The 15,837-nt window shown below is 40.5% G+C and overlaps 2 protein-coding genes and 1 long non-coding RNA gene across 6 annotated transcripts in view; 1 reads left to right on the top strand and 2 right to left on the bottom strand.

The window, feature by feature from the left end:
- LARP1B (La ribonucleoprotein 1B) overlaps positions 1 to 2,074 on the bottom strand; it is a 103,402-nt gene extending 101,328 nt beyond the window's left edge. For both annotated transcript variants that reach the window (XM_048847303.2, XM_048847304.2), the window contains exon 1: positions 1,316 to 2,074. In XM_048847303.2, coding sequence (XP_048703260.2) covers positions 1,316 to 1,649 — 334 coding nt within the window. In that variant the 5' untranslated portion in view covers positions 1,650 to 2,074. The remainder of the gene's footprint in view (positions 1 to 1,315) is intronic.
- Positions 2,075 to 2,196: 122 nt separating this feature from the next.
- LOC125635539 (uncharacterized) lies at positions 2,197 to 12,250 on the top strand. The gene is made up of 2 exons (XR_007356297.2): positions 2,197 to 2,596; positions 10,742 to 12,250. It is a non-coding gene; the product is annotated as an uncharacterized LOC125635539 (long non-coding RNA).
- The window catches only part of ABHD18 (abhydrolase domain containing 18), a 52,036-nt gene continuing 45,241 nt past the window's right edge, over positions 9,043 to 15,837 (bottom strand). For 2 of the 3 annotated variants that reach the window (XM_048847315.2, XM_048847317.2), the window contains 2 exons: positions 15,276 to 15,438; positions 9,043 to 12,953 (listed from right to left, as the gene is read on the bottom strand). In XM_048847315.2, coding sequence (XP_048703272.1) covers positions 12,902 to 12,953; positions 15,276 to 15,438 — 215 coding nt within the window. In that variant the 3' untranslated portion in view covers positions 9,043 to 12,901. The remainder of the gene's footprint in view (positions 12,954 to 15,275; positions 15,439 to 15,837) is intronic. The other variant, XM_048847319.2, reaches the window with a different exon arrangement.

Below are 15,837 nucleotides of genomic sequence, written 5' to 3'. Positions count from 1 at the left end.
AAGTCAATTGCTTTCATTAATATTTACACTTAAAACTATTTTTTTAAAATATTTTTTAAAACTTTAAACTTGAACTATGGATTTTATTAGGTGCTTTATCATGTAATTATGTAAAAATTATCTAAAAAAGTCAATTGGGTTAGTTACTATTTGTTAAAAAAGGGAAATGAAGTAAACACAGTACAATATTTGTCTTATTTTGCTACTGCTACATCTCAGAAATTTCTAAATCTTGCAACTAGCACTTTAAAAACTGTAGCATAATCTATCTCCCAGCTAGTAAAGAGGAGCTACCTGAAATTCACAAGAACTATTTACTCAATATAAACAGTAGTACTGAATCTACTACCATCAGCTCCATACCCTAATTAACTTTGACAGTAACTCTTTTCTAACCGCAAAAAGAAAAGGAGTACTTGTGGCACCTCAGATACTAACAAGTTTATCTGAGCATAAGCTTAACCCTAGCTCACGAAAGCTTATACTCAAATAAATTTGTCAGTCTCTAAGGTGCCACAAGTACTCCTGTTCTTTTTGCAGATACAAACTAACATGGCTGCTACTCTGAAATCTTTTCTAACCAAGTAACTTTTCATTCACTTCCTTGTAACCAGAGTAAATATTGGTGTCTAGTTTAAAATCTAACAATTCCTTAAGAAACATATGGGTTACAAGGAATTATGGGTAATATCCTTCCAAACTGATTTTGGAACCACTAGAATTTCTAAACAAAGAGGCTCCAGAGTTTGGGAATTTGCAAAAGAGAAACTAAAGCTTGTAGAAATTAAATATTAAAAGTTTAAAACAGTCAGAACAGGATTAAATTACGGACAAAACATTTGAGTTCACTCACGCAGTCACCCACATGGTTTGAGTAAATTTGAACCCAGGAATAAAAAGACATCATGCTGTTTTAAACTTCAGTTTGGTTGTTCTCCCCAACAAACTGTAATACGACTACAAATCCTCTCTCTTAAATGCCTCCCTGCCCAAAGTAAACGGACGGGGACAGACCACACCTCTCCACGCTCATTTTCCTAATGTGTCCATGCATGTAAAATGCGAGCGTGTGAACGCGTCGACTCCTGGAAACAAATACCTTGGCCTGACATACGCCAAGGTGCTGGCGCCAGCGATGTAAGGCAACCGCTGTTACGTTGTACGGCCCAGGGACAGTGTGTTTTAAACAAACAAGTTCCCAACCCGGACAGATTCAGCCAGCAGCAGCGAAACTATTTTCCCTTCGGACGCTGGGAGCGGCGCTCCCAGCTCGTCTTCCCCATCCCCGCCCAGCTCCCTTCCCCCCGTCCCACACCTGAGTCCTGCAGGACGAGCTGGGTGTCCGCTGCTGCCGGGGACGGGCTTCTGGGGACAGGCTTTCTCCTGATCCAGGGGTTTTCCTTGGGCAGGGGGGCCTCGACCACCTGCCACTGCCGTTGCTTCTCGTCCTGGCCTGGGGGATCCGCCTCTCGGCTACCGCTGCTCTCCCCGGCTTCATCCACCTCCGGCAACACCTGGCTGGGCTCCGGCAGCTCCTGTCCCGTCTCCCCCAGCTCCTGGGAGCGAGCCTGTCCCGAGCCCCCGCCCGTCTCTGGCCCCCCAACCTGCAGCTCCGGGGGCGCTACGGACACTCGGGAGGCGGCAGACATGCCAAGGGGCCGGGCCGCTGCCGGCCCCCCGGGCTCCAGCTGGGCTGAGGCGGTAGCTGCGCGGCTCAGGCGTGGTGACGGACCGCCTGCGCTGGGGAGCCGTCCCCGCCGCTCGGCGCCACCCGCCGGCCCCGTCAGGTCCCCGAGGGTGGGAGGGGATCGTTGTCAGCCTTCCCCGTCCCCGCAGCGGCCGGCGTCGCTCATTCACCGCGGATGGTTCAACTGCCACGCTCCGGTCCCCGCCCGATACCGAGCCGCAGCCAGGAACAGCCGCTGGGCGGGTCGGGCGGGGGTGTCTCTGCCGCTCCCTCCTCCCGGCCCGGCTGTTCCCTTACAGAGCTGCCGCGGCCGGCCCGGCCCCTGCCTCGCCTGCGGGGGGCGGAGACAGCGGCGGGGACGAGGCGGGAGGTGAGAGCGGCAGGCAGCGTCTGTAACACCAACGCTAGGCTAGGGCGGAGCTTCCGGCTTTAGGGCGTTATGACCTCACAACGGCCGGCGCTGGAGCCCGGCCGCGCGTGCCTCGTCCTGGGCCCGCGCGTGCTTCCGGCGCTCCAGGGCGGAGCAGCCCGTAGTGGCCCCGATGGTGTTCGGCTTGCAAGGGCCCGCCCGCCTTACAGCTGTGATAAGGTAAACAGCGGGCGGCGCTAGTGGGCTGCGCCCCGCGTCATCTTCGGGACGGGGGGGATGGCGTCCTATCCCGCCCCTTCTGAGGCGTGTTGCTGCGGTAGCTCTACGGGCGCAGCTAATGCCTGGCGAGACCCTTCATGGCAGGGCTAGAGGCGGGCCTAGCCACATGACCCCTCCGTACCCCGTGATTCCTGGAAGCGGCGCTCCCTAGAGGAGCGAGGGGGACTCCTGCGCTCCGTCCTGAAGGCACCAAGCACTTCCTGGAATACCCAGCGCTGCACGGCGGCGCGGACACAAGGCTCGGCTCGCTCCAGGAGCAGGTCTGTTGCCCCGCTGCGGGCGCGTGGGGGTGGTAAGCTAAGCGCACTGACGCGTCCGTTTGTTACGACCTGAGACCTACCCAGTGAGACTGTGCCTAGCTTAGCGCTGACAGGAGTGGGGCTAAGATAATGGTTGCGTCTTAAGAGGCACCAAGACGCTGGGCTTTCCCCATTTAAGGCCCAACTCTGCAAAAGGATTCACAGGGGAGCGCACTTTGGCTTTTTTTGAGTCCTGCTGAAGTAGATAGAGGCTTCTGGGGTCGCCTGCATCCGCCGTCCTAGGTCTGAGAGCAGGGCCCTATTTACTTTGTCAGCACCTCACCTCCTCCGGAAGTTTTGACTAAACTTATCCAAAGACTGTACTAAAACCACGTTGGACTGATACGCAGTGAGCTGGGCAGGGCTTTAAAATTGAATCCAATTCTGATTTCAGCTTTCCTGTTTTCCATAATTTTAGTTTGAGCTTTCCACTATTTTGATGCAACAAACTATTACGGGGCTTCTTTGCAAACAGCTTGATAGTAGAAGTCTGCATCGTGTGTTATATGGTAGGTAGACAATAGGGAAGGCAAGCGAGATTACATTGTATCGCAGCATTTTATCTCTGAGCCCATCCCATGACCTCTGTATTTTTCATCAGCCACAACAGCTATATAATGGACATATTCTGTACCTTTCTGTTAAATTTTTCACTCTTTATCCTTATGTGGTGCTAGTTTAGGTTATGCCCTAATTTAAGTAACACGGCAACAGTAGCACCAGCAGGCTATTAAGCAATGAAATCACTCTAAAATCTCCATCAATTGCTTTTATAAGATGAGTGCCATCAGTCTTTTACTTTGCAATTTTATATCGTTTCCGGTCAGTGACTCCGTGGTGATAAACAGTAGTTGCAGGAGCGTTTTTAAATTTCTGCAATTGTTAAGACTGTTAGGTGTGACTTTTGTGCCTAGGTTAAAAAAAAATGCTTTATATCTCCCTGTTAGATACTTAGGTGATTGCAGTGAGAAATTCCCACTTTTTAATTTGTCTCCAACTAAATAGTCATATTTCTGTGTGATCTTGGATGGCACCTTCAGCAGCTTGAACTATATTTTCCATTGTTTGATGGTATGAACTGATAGAGTGCGTAACACTATACAGATGTCAGTTTGAGTGCTGAAAGAACCGTCCACTTTGACACTGTTTTAAGTGAATATAAAAATCACACCCATTTCCACATCAGTTATAGGCAATTCTGGTATTTAGACAAGATTAACATGAAAGGATATTTTAGTCACTTTATCAACGTACCCAAGTACATTGTGATAGTTGTTTATTAGAATTGATGTTCTGCTGGAAGCCAGTAAATATATATTTTTGCCTTGGTCTCTAGTTAAGAAATCTAATTACTAAAGTTAGATTAACCTTTGCAGAAATTGCTAACTGATGCAATTGTTACAGGCATCTGAATTAAAAATGCACGCTTTTATATACTGCAATACATGGATCAGTCCCAGATGCTGTAGAGGTTTCAGAGTAGCGGCCGTGTTAGTCTGTATCCGCAGAAAGAACAGGAGTACTTGTGGCACTGTCGAGACCAACAGATTTATTAGAGCATAAGCTTTCGTGGGCTACAGTCTACTGCATCGGATGCACAGAATGGAACATATAGTCAGACGAGTTGCAGTGGGGGAGGTTTAGATTGGATATTAGGGAAACTTTTTCACTAAGAGGGTGGTGAAACACTGGAATGCGTTACCTAGGGAGGTGGTAGAATCTCCTTCCTTAGAGGTTTTTAAGGTCAGGCTTGACAAAGCCCTGGCTGGGATGATTTAACTGGGAATTGGTCCTGCTTCGAGCAGGGGGTTGGACTAGATGACCTTCAGGGGTCCCTTCCAACCCTGATATTCTATGATTCTATGATATATACACACACATACAGAGAAGGTGGAAGTTACCATACGAACTGTAAGAGGCTAATTAATTAAGATGAGCTATTAGGAGAAAAAAACTTTTGTAGTGATGATCAGGATGGCCCATTTAGACAGTTGACAAGAAGGTGTGAGGATATTTAACATAAGGAAATAAATTCAATATGTGCAATGACCCAGCCACTCCCAGTCAAACCCAAGTTAATGGTATCTAGTTTGCATATTAATTCAAGCTGAGCAGTTTCTTGTTGGAGTCTGTTTTTGAAGCTTTTCTGTTGCAGAATTGCCACCCTTAAGTCTTGAATTAATATACAGAATCTAATCTGGGATGTAGGAGTCTGAAGCATCTCAAAAGTGGAATAGAGTGGGTGCTGTAGATCAGAAATGGAGTTGATTAACAGTTTCAGGGAAATGTGAGGTGTAGAGGCCCTGTCTATTAACTAGCAAGCGGAAACTGAGCTAGAGCTAATTCCCTTCCTCCCCTTCACAAGGGCGATGTGGAGATAATGAAGTAAAGCCACAGACTGTTAAGGAACAACATGGTATAAAAACCGCTACACAACAGGAAAGAAAGTAGGAAAATGCTTGAGAATATAATTGAAAAGTATTTTTTAGATTGTACCTCCTTAATGAAAGCAACCAACAGTATGTGCACTACTGCAATCTAAATAATATATTTAAGTTATTTCATTATGTTTTTATTTTAGAATCTCAAAGTTATTTTTCTAATTTTGGTGTGTACCAGTGGGAAGTGAGAACAGAGCACCATTATAGTGGGTCATGGCAATATTACATGATAAAGTGGCACTTTTTTCATATTTCTGATAATCACTTATGCATGTGATTACATAACTAGAGAATATGTAAACCTCCTTTCCAGTTCAAGCTGACACAGAACCTGCAAATTTAAAATAAAATAGAGCCCTGTCATGATCAGTTTGTACTAACTGAAAATAATTAAGATCTGTTTAAAAAAAAACACACAAAAAAGCAAAAGTGCTGGATTTAGTGGGTGGACAAAAGCCATTAAAAAGTGCTTGTAATGCTATGATAGTCCGTCAAAGTAGTTTAACAGACCAACACAATTTAAGTTTATACACTAGTCTTTCAAAGTGATGATAGGCTGTGAGGGCAATAACCCATTTCAGTGGAATAACAGTAAGATCTTGTTAATTCAAGAAGTCACCACTACTCTGTGGTTTAAATACTGATTCTATAAGATGAATGTAAAACACAGTACAGTTTGTCTTTTATCAAAAGAATGGACTTTTTAGTTACATATCCAAATCTTGATTGAATTGTACAGAGAAAAATCCACAAAATTTGCATCTTACAGAATGATTAGACCTGTTTTATCACAGCACCTTTTAGGAAATCGCAAAAGTCTAAGGAATACAAAATGACATGTTACAGATTTTTTTTTTATAATAAGTTTCCATTTTTGACATTTTACTGCAAAAAAGTAGAACTGTGCACTAGCTGCTTGCATTGCAGGTAATTTTGAACCTCAACTGCTGTGCCAGAACTTTCTTTAAAAAAAAATTCTCAACATCGGATATAGTTAGTAATTTAAACAAACATGAAAGTCAGATGCTTTTATTCCCCATGATAAATTTATATGTGATGGCTCCAGTCTACAATTTGATCTGTGCTGATGGATTCCCTGCACTTGTGTGGAGCCCCAATGATTTCACTGTATAGAGACATGACTGTCCTAGTGGAACTGGAACACTTTTTATAGTGGGGGTGCTGAAAGCCAGCTAATGAAACTGTGTAAACCATGTATGTTCAAAAGCAAGGTGAAAAAAGCACAATTCCTGCTCATACCACACAGGTACATCACAACTCTGGGAGTCTCAAGAATTGTGAAATACTACTAGCTTACAGCACCAGCAAACTTTTCACAGTGAAAGCTGGGGGTGCAGCAGCACCTGCCATACCCATAGTTCCCATGGCTATGAACTGTCCACCCATCCAGACCAGCTTGCAGGATTGTAACTTTAACCACCAGTTAATCTTTGATCGCTAGAGTGGGAAAGTTCCATAAGTTGCTTTTAAGGAAGCAAGATCCAAACCCATTTAATCGTAAGGAAATTTTTACAAAAAAATAAGATAAATACAAAAAAAATCAGCCAACTTTGCATATAGTAACGTGTTCCATACTGTGTCAGCTCAGGACAACTGCAACTGTATTTCCCCTCAGTGGTTTAGCAAGGGCACCCACTTTTGGCTTCCAGCTACCCAGTTGTTGCCTCTCTTGGGTGGAGTCACATGTCCTCCTTTTCTGACAAGAGTATTTCCAGGCTGCACAGTTTACTGCCTTTACAGTGTATTTCCTAGCACAGACAGATTGCCGAAGACCACCTGCTTGCATTCTCTTCAGAGACTGATACAGTGATTGTCAACCGTTGTTTAAGTTACCATGCAGCACTTCCTACACAAGCCTACTTTATTCTTAAGGTAAAAGAGCATTACAGAGAAAACATAAAAACAAAACAATAAAAACCTACACACATGCTAATAAGCTTACCAGAATTAACCCCAACCTTAAAATGCATTCTGGCAGCCTCCATCCTTCCAACCCTACCCTCAGGATGGGGTCCCTCCATGGAGCAGGGTTTCTGCTGGATCAAGTAGAAGGCAATGAGCCAGTTTAAAGCTGGGCTTTTTATCCAAAAATCTTTTGTCTACTGATCCTTAGTGAATCAGTTTGAACTAGCATATGGATATCTTTCTAAGTGGGTGGCTTCTCTGGTGATGTTACAATCTGAGTGAATTTGCCTACTCAGCTCTTGCTGTTCTCCTATTTACCCTTCTTACAGAAATATATACAATTCCACAACACATACACAAATTTGCATTTTTAATACAATGAGCTCTAAAGATGGTAAAATTAATTCAGTAAGGTTTAACTTAGTTCAGTACATTTCATTTAGGCTTGTCAAGGTTCCTTCCCCACTCTGAACTCTAGGGTAGAGATGTGGGGACCTGCATGAAAACCCCCTCAGCTTATTTTTACCAGCCTAGGTTAAAACTTCCCCAAGGTACAAACTATGTTCCTTTTTCCCTTGGACTTTATTGCTGCCACCACCAAGTGTCTAACAGATATATAACAGGAAAAGAGCCCGCTTGGAAACGTCTTTCCCCCCAAAATCCTCCCCAAACCTTACACCCCCTTTCCTGGGGAAGGCTTGATAAAAATCCTCACCAATTTGCATAGGTGAACAGATCCAAAACCTTGGATCCTAAGAACAATGAAAAAAGCAATCAGGTTCTTAAAAGAAGAATTTTAATTAAAGAAAAAGTAAAAGAATCACCTCTGTAAAACCAGGATGGTAAATACCTTACAGGGTAATCAGATTCAAAACATAGAGAATCCCTCTAGGCAAAACGTTAAGTTACAAAAAGACAAAAACAGGAATACACATTCCATTCAGCACAACTTATTTTATCAGCCATTTAAACAAAACAGAATCTAACGCATATCTAGCTAGATTACTTACTAAGTTCTAAGACTCTATTCCTGTTCTGTTCCCGGCAAAAGCATCCCACAGACAGAGAGAACCTTTCCCCCCCCTCTCCAGCTTTGAAAGTATCTTGTCTCCTCATTGGTCATTTTGGACAGGTGACAGCAAGGTTATCCTAGCTTCTTAACCCTTTACAGGTGAAAGGGTTTTTCCTCTGGCCAGGAGGGATTTTAAAGGTGTTTACCCTTCCCTTTATATTTATGACAAGGCTACTACAGGAAATTGTCAGTCTGTCACACATACTTCTAAAATAAAGTAATGGTTATGGTTTAGGGCAAGCTGTACCTTTAACCTCTCTGTCTCTCTATGGACACTCCTTTCTAGTGACAGGTCGCTCAGGTACTACTCTCAGGGTGGACTTCTACAACTGACCCCCAACTTTTAGTCTGTGTCAGCAGGTTACAGTACCCCCATTTACAAACCAGGCCCTCAGCAGGTGCCCTGCCAGAGAATTTCCTGTAGAAGCCTGAGACCAGTATAAAAATGCAAGTGACAGAACAGCTTGTTCAAAACAAAGTTGAATTTATCTAAAGGAACATTAGAGAAGAGTTAAAACAAACAAAAGACTTATTGTGTATTATTTTACCTAAACCTCATCCCTTTCTTGCAAGTGAAGATAGGCTCCCATTGTCCCAGCACACTTCACTAGTCCCAATACGGGGGAGCCAGCACTCCTGTAGCCACTGACTCTGTCGTGTTTCCCCCTCCCCGTGTTTACTGTCTTAACCATTTCAAAGTCCTTTTGTCCTGCAACACCAGAACATGGTAAATCTGCTTTTATTCACCTCTCCAGGAGGATCAGAGGTAGACTTTCAGTAGTGGGTTCCCTGTATTGTCCATTTTATCACTGGCAAATGAATTGCCTGTTTCCATGGGTACATGTGGAGAGCTTCAGCTGGAACTAACCCTTTGTGTTTCACAGATCAAGCCAAATCACAATACTCAGATATGCACACAATATTAATAAAAATACAGATCTCCCAATTTTTTCATAGTAGAGAGAAAAAAGGGTTGAGGTAATATTTTATTGGACAATCTGTCATTTTTCATTGACCAATATTTCACAGTAGCATTTGCAGTTGTATGTTCCAAATGGTGTGTCTTCTAACGCACCCCCATGACAAGGATTACCATGGGGGCTGGATAAAGCAGTACATGAAAAAACATCAGAAGGATGTGGTAGTTATACAGAATGCTGTTTCTCAGATATAGCAAAGCAAACAATCCTCACTGGAGGACTACATGAAATTTTAAATTCACAGTTATCAGAGCTCAGAAGTTTCTGCACACTGTTTGCAACACTTTACTCAGATAGCTCAAACGAATAATTCTGATTAAATGGTCTTAAAATCAGTTGCTTCCTCTCAGACTCAATTAAGCATGAGAAAAATTAGTCTAGTAAGCTACTAAAAAGAGATTAAAGTTGAAACCTCAATCATAACTATATCTTGATTAGTTTCTACTTCTGCACAGTTTATTTTCAGTATTAAGTGGTATCTGCAAAAAATAATATAAAAACTATCTGTATCTGTGTCTATTTATTGTCTGAACTATATTTTCTGAATCAGGATAGTTACTTTTTCTTTACATTATAATACAGTACTGTTAGGAGAAGAAATATGGAATGAGAACGCAATGAAGTCTTAAGATTATGTTGTCATGAAAGACATGCCTAGCTCCTTTGAAGGGTTTTACAGGAAAATGATCAATGACAGTTTATGACAAAATTAAAATATTGAGAGCTTAACAGCTCACTTGCTACTCAGCTTTAGAGCAGAAGCCTAGCCTCTAAGCATTATGTCTACACAGTAAATAGAAGTGGGATATGCTACCTTTAGTCTAGCTAGCACAAATAACAATTAGAGTGAAGATGTGGTGGCACAGATTTCAGCATGGGCTAACAACCTAAGTGTGTACCCAGGGTCCCCAGTGGGCATGTACTTGGACAGATGGCAGCCTGAGCTTCAGCTCAGGCTAACTCTTCACCACTACTGTTACCCATGCTAGGTAGCTTGAAGCTAGCATGGGTATGCCTGCCGGTGCTACAATCACACCTTCACTTGCAGTATAGGCATATAGTATCTTTTGTTCTCATTGAATTGTTATATTAGAATTACATATTAGGTTAAGACTCATAAATAATTTGTTACTAACACTTAACTATGCAAATTGGAAAATTGACATCTACAAAAAGGCTAAAACATATTTAAACAGCAAAGCCTAATTTAATAATCTCCACATACCAAACAAACAGGTTACCTCAGCCAGTCCTCAGACATAAAAGACTGGCATACAAACATCTTATTATAAATCTTTGTTTCTAACCTAAGAAAAATAGCAAATACTTCTCCTTGGCACTCACTCTGATATTCATTTGGCAACATTGTTCACTGTTATGAATCAAGTATGGTAATTGGCTCTTGTTAAGAGTCAGTACCACCACTACTTATTCCAATATTCCTGCCTCTACAAAGAGAATATTTATTAAAACAAGTTTGCTTAACACACTAAACCTTTTTTGAGAGTAAAATCTTACTAGTGCAACCGTCTGATGCCTTGGGATGCCAATTTTTCATTAGATCTGTAATTCCTAGTATTGAGCTCTCTAGAAATAATTACAGTACTTTAGCAGGTTATAGTTTGTAGTCTAGAAACCAGTTAATTTAAGACACCCATCAAGTTTTTGTCTTTGCTCTCTGTTCCAGGCACTCAAGCCTTTCCCCTGCTACAGATTTCCCCCCTTTACAGCTGCAAGAGGAACATGGCATAAATACAGTAATTAATGTACAGAAACAAACAGGTTCAGAATGTGGCCATCTGTCTGGATTTTGACAATTCTTAGCTAATTTTTAAACAACTTTCTTTCGTAAGATATCCTAGTTAACAAAAGCAAAGAACAAGATGTGTATCAGGTAATTTGTATGCATTTTAGTCCCATACTCACATCTTTAATTTAAAAATTAATCTTACATGTATTTGCTTTTCAAGACTTGCATTTTCTAAATTATAAACATTCAGTATTTTAATATCACAGATGTTTTAGTCACTGGATGAAGCTTATCACTTTCTCACAATGTTAAACATTTTCTATCAAACACTGAATCAAGGAAACAAATTCCATTTTAAAAATTTCAATTAAAAGAAAAGTACTATGGCAAAGTTCCAGTACATTTGGATCTTGAAATAAATTTAATTATGAAAAATTTATGTGTTTCAGTTTTTCCTGGCCCTGTTATCCAGTTTACAGATAGACATATCTGGTCCCATTTACAATCCTCATTTGCAAGATTATTTTTTCAAGAGTGTGTTTGTACAAGCAAAATTTTATTTGCTCCATATCCTTTATATGTAAAGTAGAAATTTCAGCATTTAAACTTAATGAGGTAAAATGCTCTACTTGAAAGGTGAAAGGCACATATCCAGTACTATTACACTGAACTGAAAAAACAAGATTTGTAATTCCCAGTCATCTGCTATATCAAAACAATGCTTAAAAAAAAATGCTTCAACTGTAGCTTCCTCCTCCCCCAATCTATTACTTTTAAAGAGTACTGCCAAAAGTATTTAATGGGTAACTACTTTTAAACTACAGCTGTGTTACTAGTTTACTAAATGAAGTTTCATGTCTTGTATGAGAATACAAATTCTGTTAATTCTTTAAACATGCTCAGAATCCTAAATATTTTACTTTCATCCAATTAAAAACTTTTATTGTTGTAAAATTAGGAGAGAGTGATCTAAACTACCATCTTCTGTAATATAGTCTGTATAACTTTAACAGTAAAAAGAAAGGTATGTTTGTAGCCACGTGCTGATTACACTTTAAAAAAAGGACTGTCCACGTATCTAAAACATCGGTGGTCTTAATTCTACAGCAGAATATAAGGTGCTTTAAACAATACATAGAATCAACAGTCTTTGTGCTACCATATTCTGCATTAAGATTACTCCCAAGAAGCTATTTTCAGTTAAAGCAATTCTATTATAAAATGTTGATAGGACCAGACTTCTACATTGTCCAATTATACAATATGTAAAAATCAGTTACTGGGTGCTCTGTTTTCAGTTACTCTTTTTTCAGCTGTGAACATCTATGCAGTTACTGTGAATGATCTATGTGCTGTTTTTTTAATAAAAAAAAACTACTTTCGTAATAGAAAAAACTTTCAAACATGTCAATAAAATATGCCTTTATTTACTTTTTTCCTAGATAACGCTTTGAGAGAGACTTTTCTATTCCCATTGCTGTTCATTTTCTCTTATTTATTCCTGCAGTTTTAAGTCACAACGGTGAATTTGGGACAATCACAAACAATGGCAATGAAACACATGACGTTGGGCTTAAAGGAGGAGCCCTTTTTAAAAACAAATCTTTAGCAACAGCACAGGAAAAAGCAGGCAAAACAGTGTGGGCAGGAAAAAAAATTGGTAACAGGAAAAAATAGCAATGCATTAAATACAGAAGTATTAAAATCCTAAAGGATAGATTTGAACAGTTCTATTGGAGTTATATTGGTCTCTTTACAGCTGATATGCAAACTAATCAGAACAGAATGTCATACGTGAAGTGATAAAATAATAGACAATATGAAGTACATAGAATCCCTCATACATTAACCAATGTTGCCAAAATTTTCATGGTTCAAATTAATGCAGATATGTCTTAGATGGGCATTTGGTTGAACTGAAACTACTATTATTAATGCTTTGCCAATATTGATAATTGCTGGGTATGACATTCAGTGTTGGTGTCCATCCATTCAGGATTGGTGTAATAGGCTGGCTTTCCAAAGCATGCCAATATACAATTCCAGATACGGAAAGCTCACACAAGACCACATTGAGTAAATTAATAATGAAGACCATTAAGCAGCATATTTTTGGAGAAAGCGCTCAAATGCATCATAAATGGCTTGCCTAAAAGAGAGAATATGGAGAGAAAGAATTACAGGCTACTAGTATAATTTGGGAACGGGTAGATGCAGGCTGCTTATTTTTTTTCCTTTGTAAAAGTAGGGCCTTAGAAGTGCTTGGTACACCTGAAGAGGGCCAGAGCTCTTAATTTTCCTGATCCATCACCGTTATGCCAGTCCAACCCCAAGATCTAATCTGCACCAGCTGCCAAAAGTCCGAAGGACCCCCTACAACAACTGGGAATCAGCCTGGCATAGGGAGCCAAGCCAGACCCCCCCATGGAAGGAGAATGTGGTGTGGTAGTTTCTAGGACGACATCTAAAGGATCCCCCCATACACAGGACAAGATTTTCCAAGAACTGGATTTAGGGCTTCTTTGCACCAGTACAAAGCACTTGAAATGAGGCACAGGTTCAAAGCCCTCAATCTTTTTATTTTTGGAAGGTTAACATTTACTTGTTAGGGGGCTGAATGACTCAAGGGGGATTAATAATGGTATGATGCACATTTCAAGGATACTGGTTCAAATGCAGCAAAGGTCAGTAAGTGTCAGAATCCTCACCAAGAGCTGTTCAGTTAACTATGTGAAATAAGCAAGTGGTCTAAAACCAAAATGCACAGGGTTCCACATTAGTAAAACTATTAACAAATAGCAATCTGATTAGCCAAGGATTAAATATGTAAATAGGCTTAACTCAAAAGTTTACGTCAGGCAAAAATAACATTTTAAACAACAAGAGTTCCTAAAGCTTCCCAGATGTGAGGAATTTCACTTGGTCAGCTAGAAATACAAGATATTTGTGTAAAATCTGAATTCCTCAAAAGCAAAGGAGTTGGTAAACAAATATTAATGAGGCCCTACATTGCAATTGCTTGAAGTAGGGGAACTGGAACATCTCAAAGAGAAATCAGGGAAGTGGTCCACAAGTCTGAGACAAACACTATGAGAGAGACGTGGTGGGTGAGAATCTCTTTTATTGGACCAACTTCTGTTGGTGAACGAGAAGCTTTTGAGCTTTTATTAATGTCTGTGTAAGCTTGTCTCTTTCACCAACAGAAGTTGATCCAATGTCTTTCTACTATCCTGGGACCAACATGGCTACAACACTGTTAACAAACAAGATGACTTATTTAACACACTCAGTAAAGGAATAAATCACACATTGAACAAAAGGAAGCCAGAGAAAGGAGGAAACATTTTTCACAAGAGGGCTATCCACAAATATCCAATCAACCTTCCCAAAACTTAGAAAGATTTAATTGACAATGTAAGCACTGCAAAAAGGAGAGGGGGGCAGCAACATTGAAGGCTCTAATACGGAGGGGAATACCTTTAAATTCATATACAGAATGCCAGTCATTCGAAACAATTATATATGTACTGCGAGTATAGAGTCTAATGCTCTCCAGTGTCACATTTCAGAAATTATTTAGACTGATGGGAACAATGCTCCAGACCATCTGATCTCATGTGATTAAACCAAAGATGATATTAGGAGAGAATTGTGTCCACATGCCATGCTTTAAAAAGAAATAAACAGTGTTCTTCATCTCTAATTTCGTTCTAGGAATTCTTCCCCCCCCCCCCCCCCCCCATCACTTCCCCAGCTCTCTGTGGACTCCAATCCAGCAAAACATTTATGTGAGCCGTCGATGCTTAAAGTTAAGCACATGCTTTGTTGAATCAGGGCCTTTTGTACTCAACTCTCTCTCAAGAAATTCTGATCACACAAAGATCTCTCTCCTGTATTTTCTATTTATTGCGACATCTTTCAAAAACTGTGATAATTTTACACAGATATTGATCGTGAACCTTGGTATGTTGATCTTTTCCTTTTTTGTTTGAACTTTTTGTTCAAATGGGCTATCCAGTCCTCATTAATCCCTGCATCTCCAGAGAATTATTAGTATGTCAGGAGTGTTATATTATTGTAACTTATTAAGATTTAAGAATTGTATTTATATAAATAACATTTCAGAAGGTTGAGATGCAATGTCAAGTCTGGAGTTACAGCAACATATTACTGGTCTGACAGGTAAGTTAATATTTTAAATTTGGACTTCACCTACTTTTCATTCTAACAGACAACACTTGCAAAAATAAATGTAGGGCAATTGTTGCCTACTGAACATACATTCACTGGCTAGGAAATAAATTATAGTGTTCAATGAATGAGTGAACTTGTATTACTCATCATTCAGTCGTTTTTTGTTTTTTAAAAAGAAGAATGACATGCCAATATAGAAAACTAATTCCCTCAAAAATGTGGTACTAGGGAAAGATCACCCATATTTTTGCTTCCCTGTTTATACTTAACTTCTCACCTGAAGAGTCCTTGTTTGAAGAGGTAGGCACTGATATGACCTCCACCCAGATACCTGATTTCACATCCTGGCCAGATATCTTGAAGGCTGCGCACTCCAGTTCGTGGAACATACGCATCCTCCTTGGCTTGAACAACTATGATTAGACTTGGGTCAACTGGAACTGAGCAGAAAAAAGAAAAAGCTGATTTTTTCCGGTAAACGCTCACTTTTTCTGGTTAAACTGTTTTCTACTCCCAAATCAGCATTCCTCAGTAACTTATGAGGCTACTGTAATGTGGCTAGTAGGAAAATCCCTCATGAGTTGGGAGGCATCTCTTGTTTTCATTGGCAAGTCTCCGTAATGATCAACATACACTTTGAGCTCTCTGCATGGAAAATGATGAAAAACTCTTGAAATGGAAGCTTAGGTCTCCAGCCATCCTTGGACATAGTGTATTAAGATCAATGGAGCAGATATTCCATAGTGTAGTTGCAAAATAAAAGATATATTACATAACTAGATTTTGATCCTTGGCACTAGATCTCTGCGGGGGGTGTCAGTGAATAAAATTTTATTTCT

Source organism: Caretta caretta, chromosome 4 (assembly GCF_965140235.1).
Source record: "Caretta caretta isolate rCarCar2 chromosome 4, rCarCar1.hap1, whole genome shotgun sequence".
Classification (NCBI taxonomy): domain Eukaryota; kingdom Metazoa; phylum Chordata; order Testudines; family Cheloniidae; genus Caretta; species Caretta caretta.
This window is presented reverse-complemented; position numbering and strand designations above follow the sequence as displayed.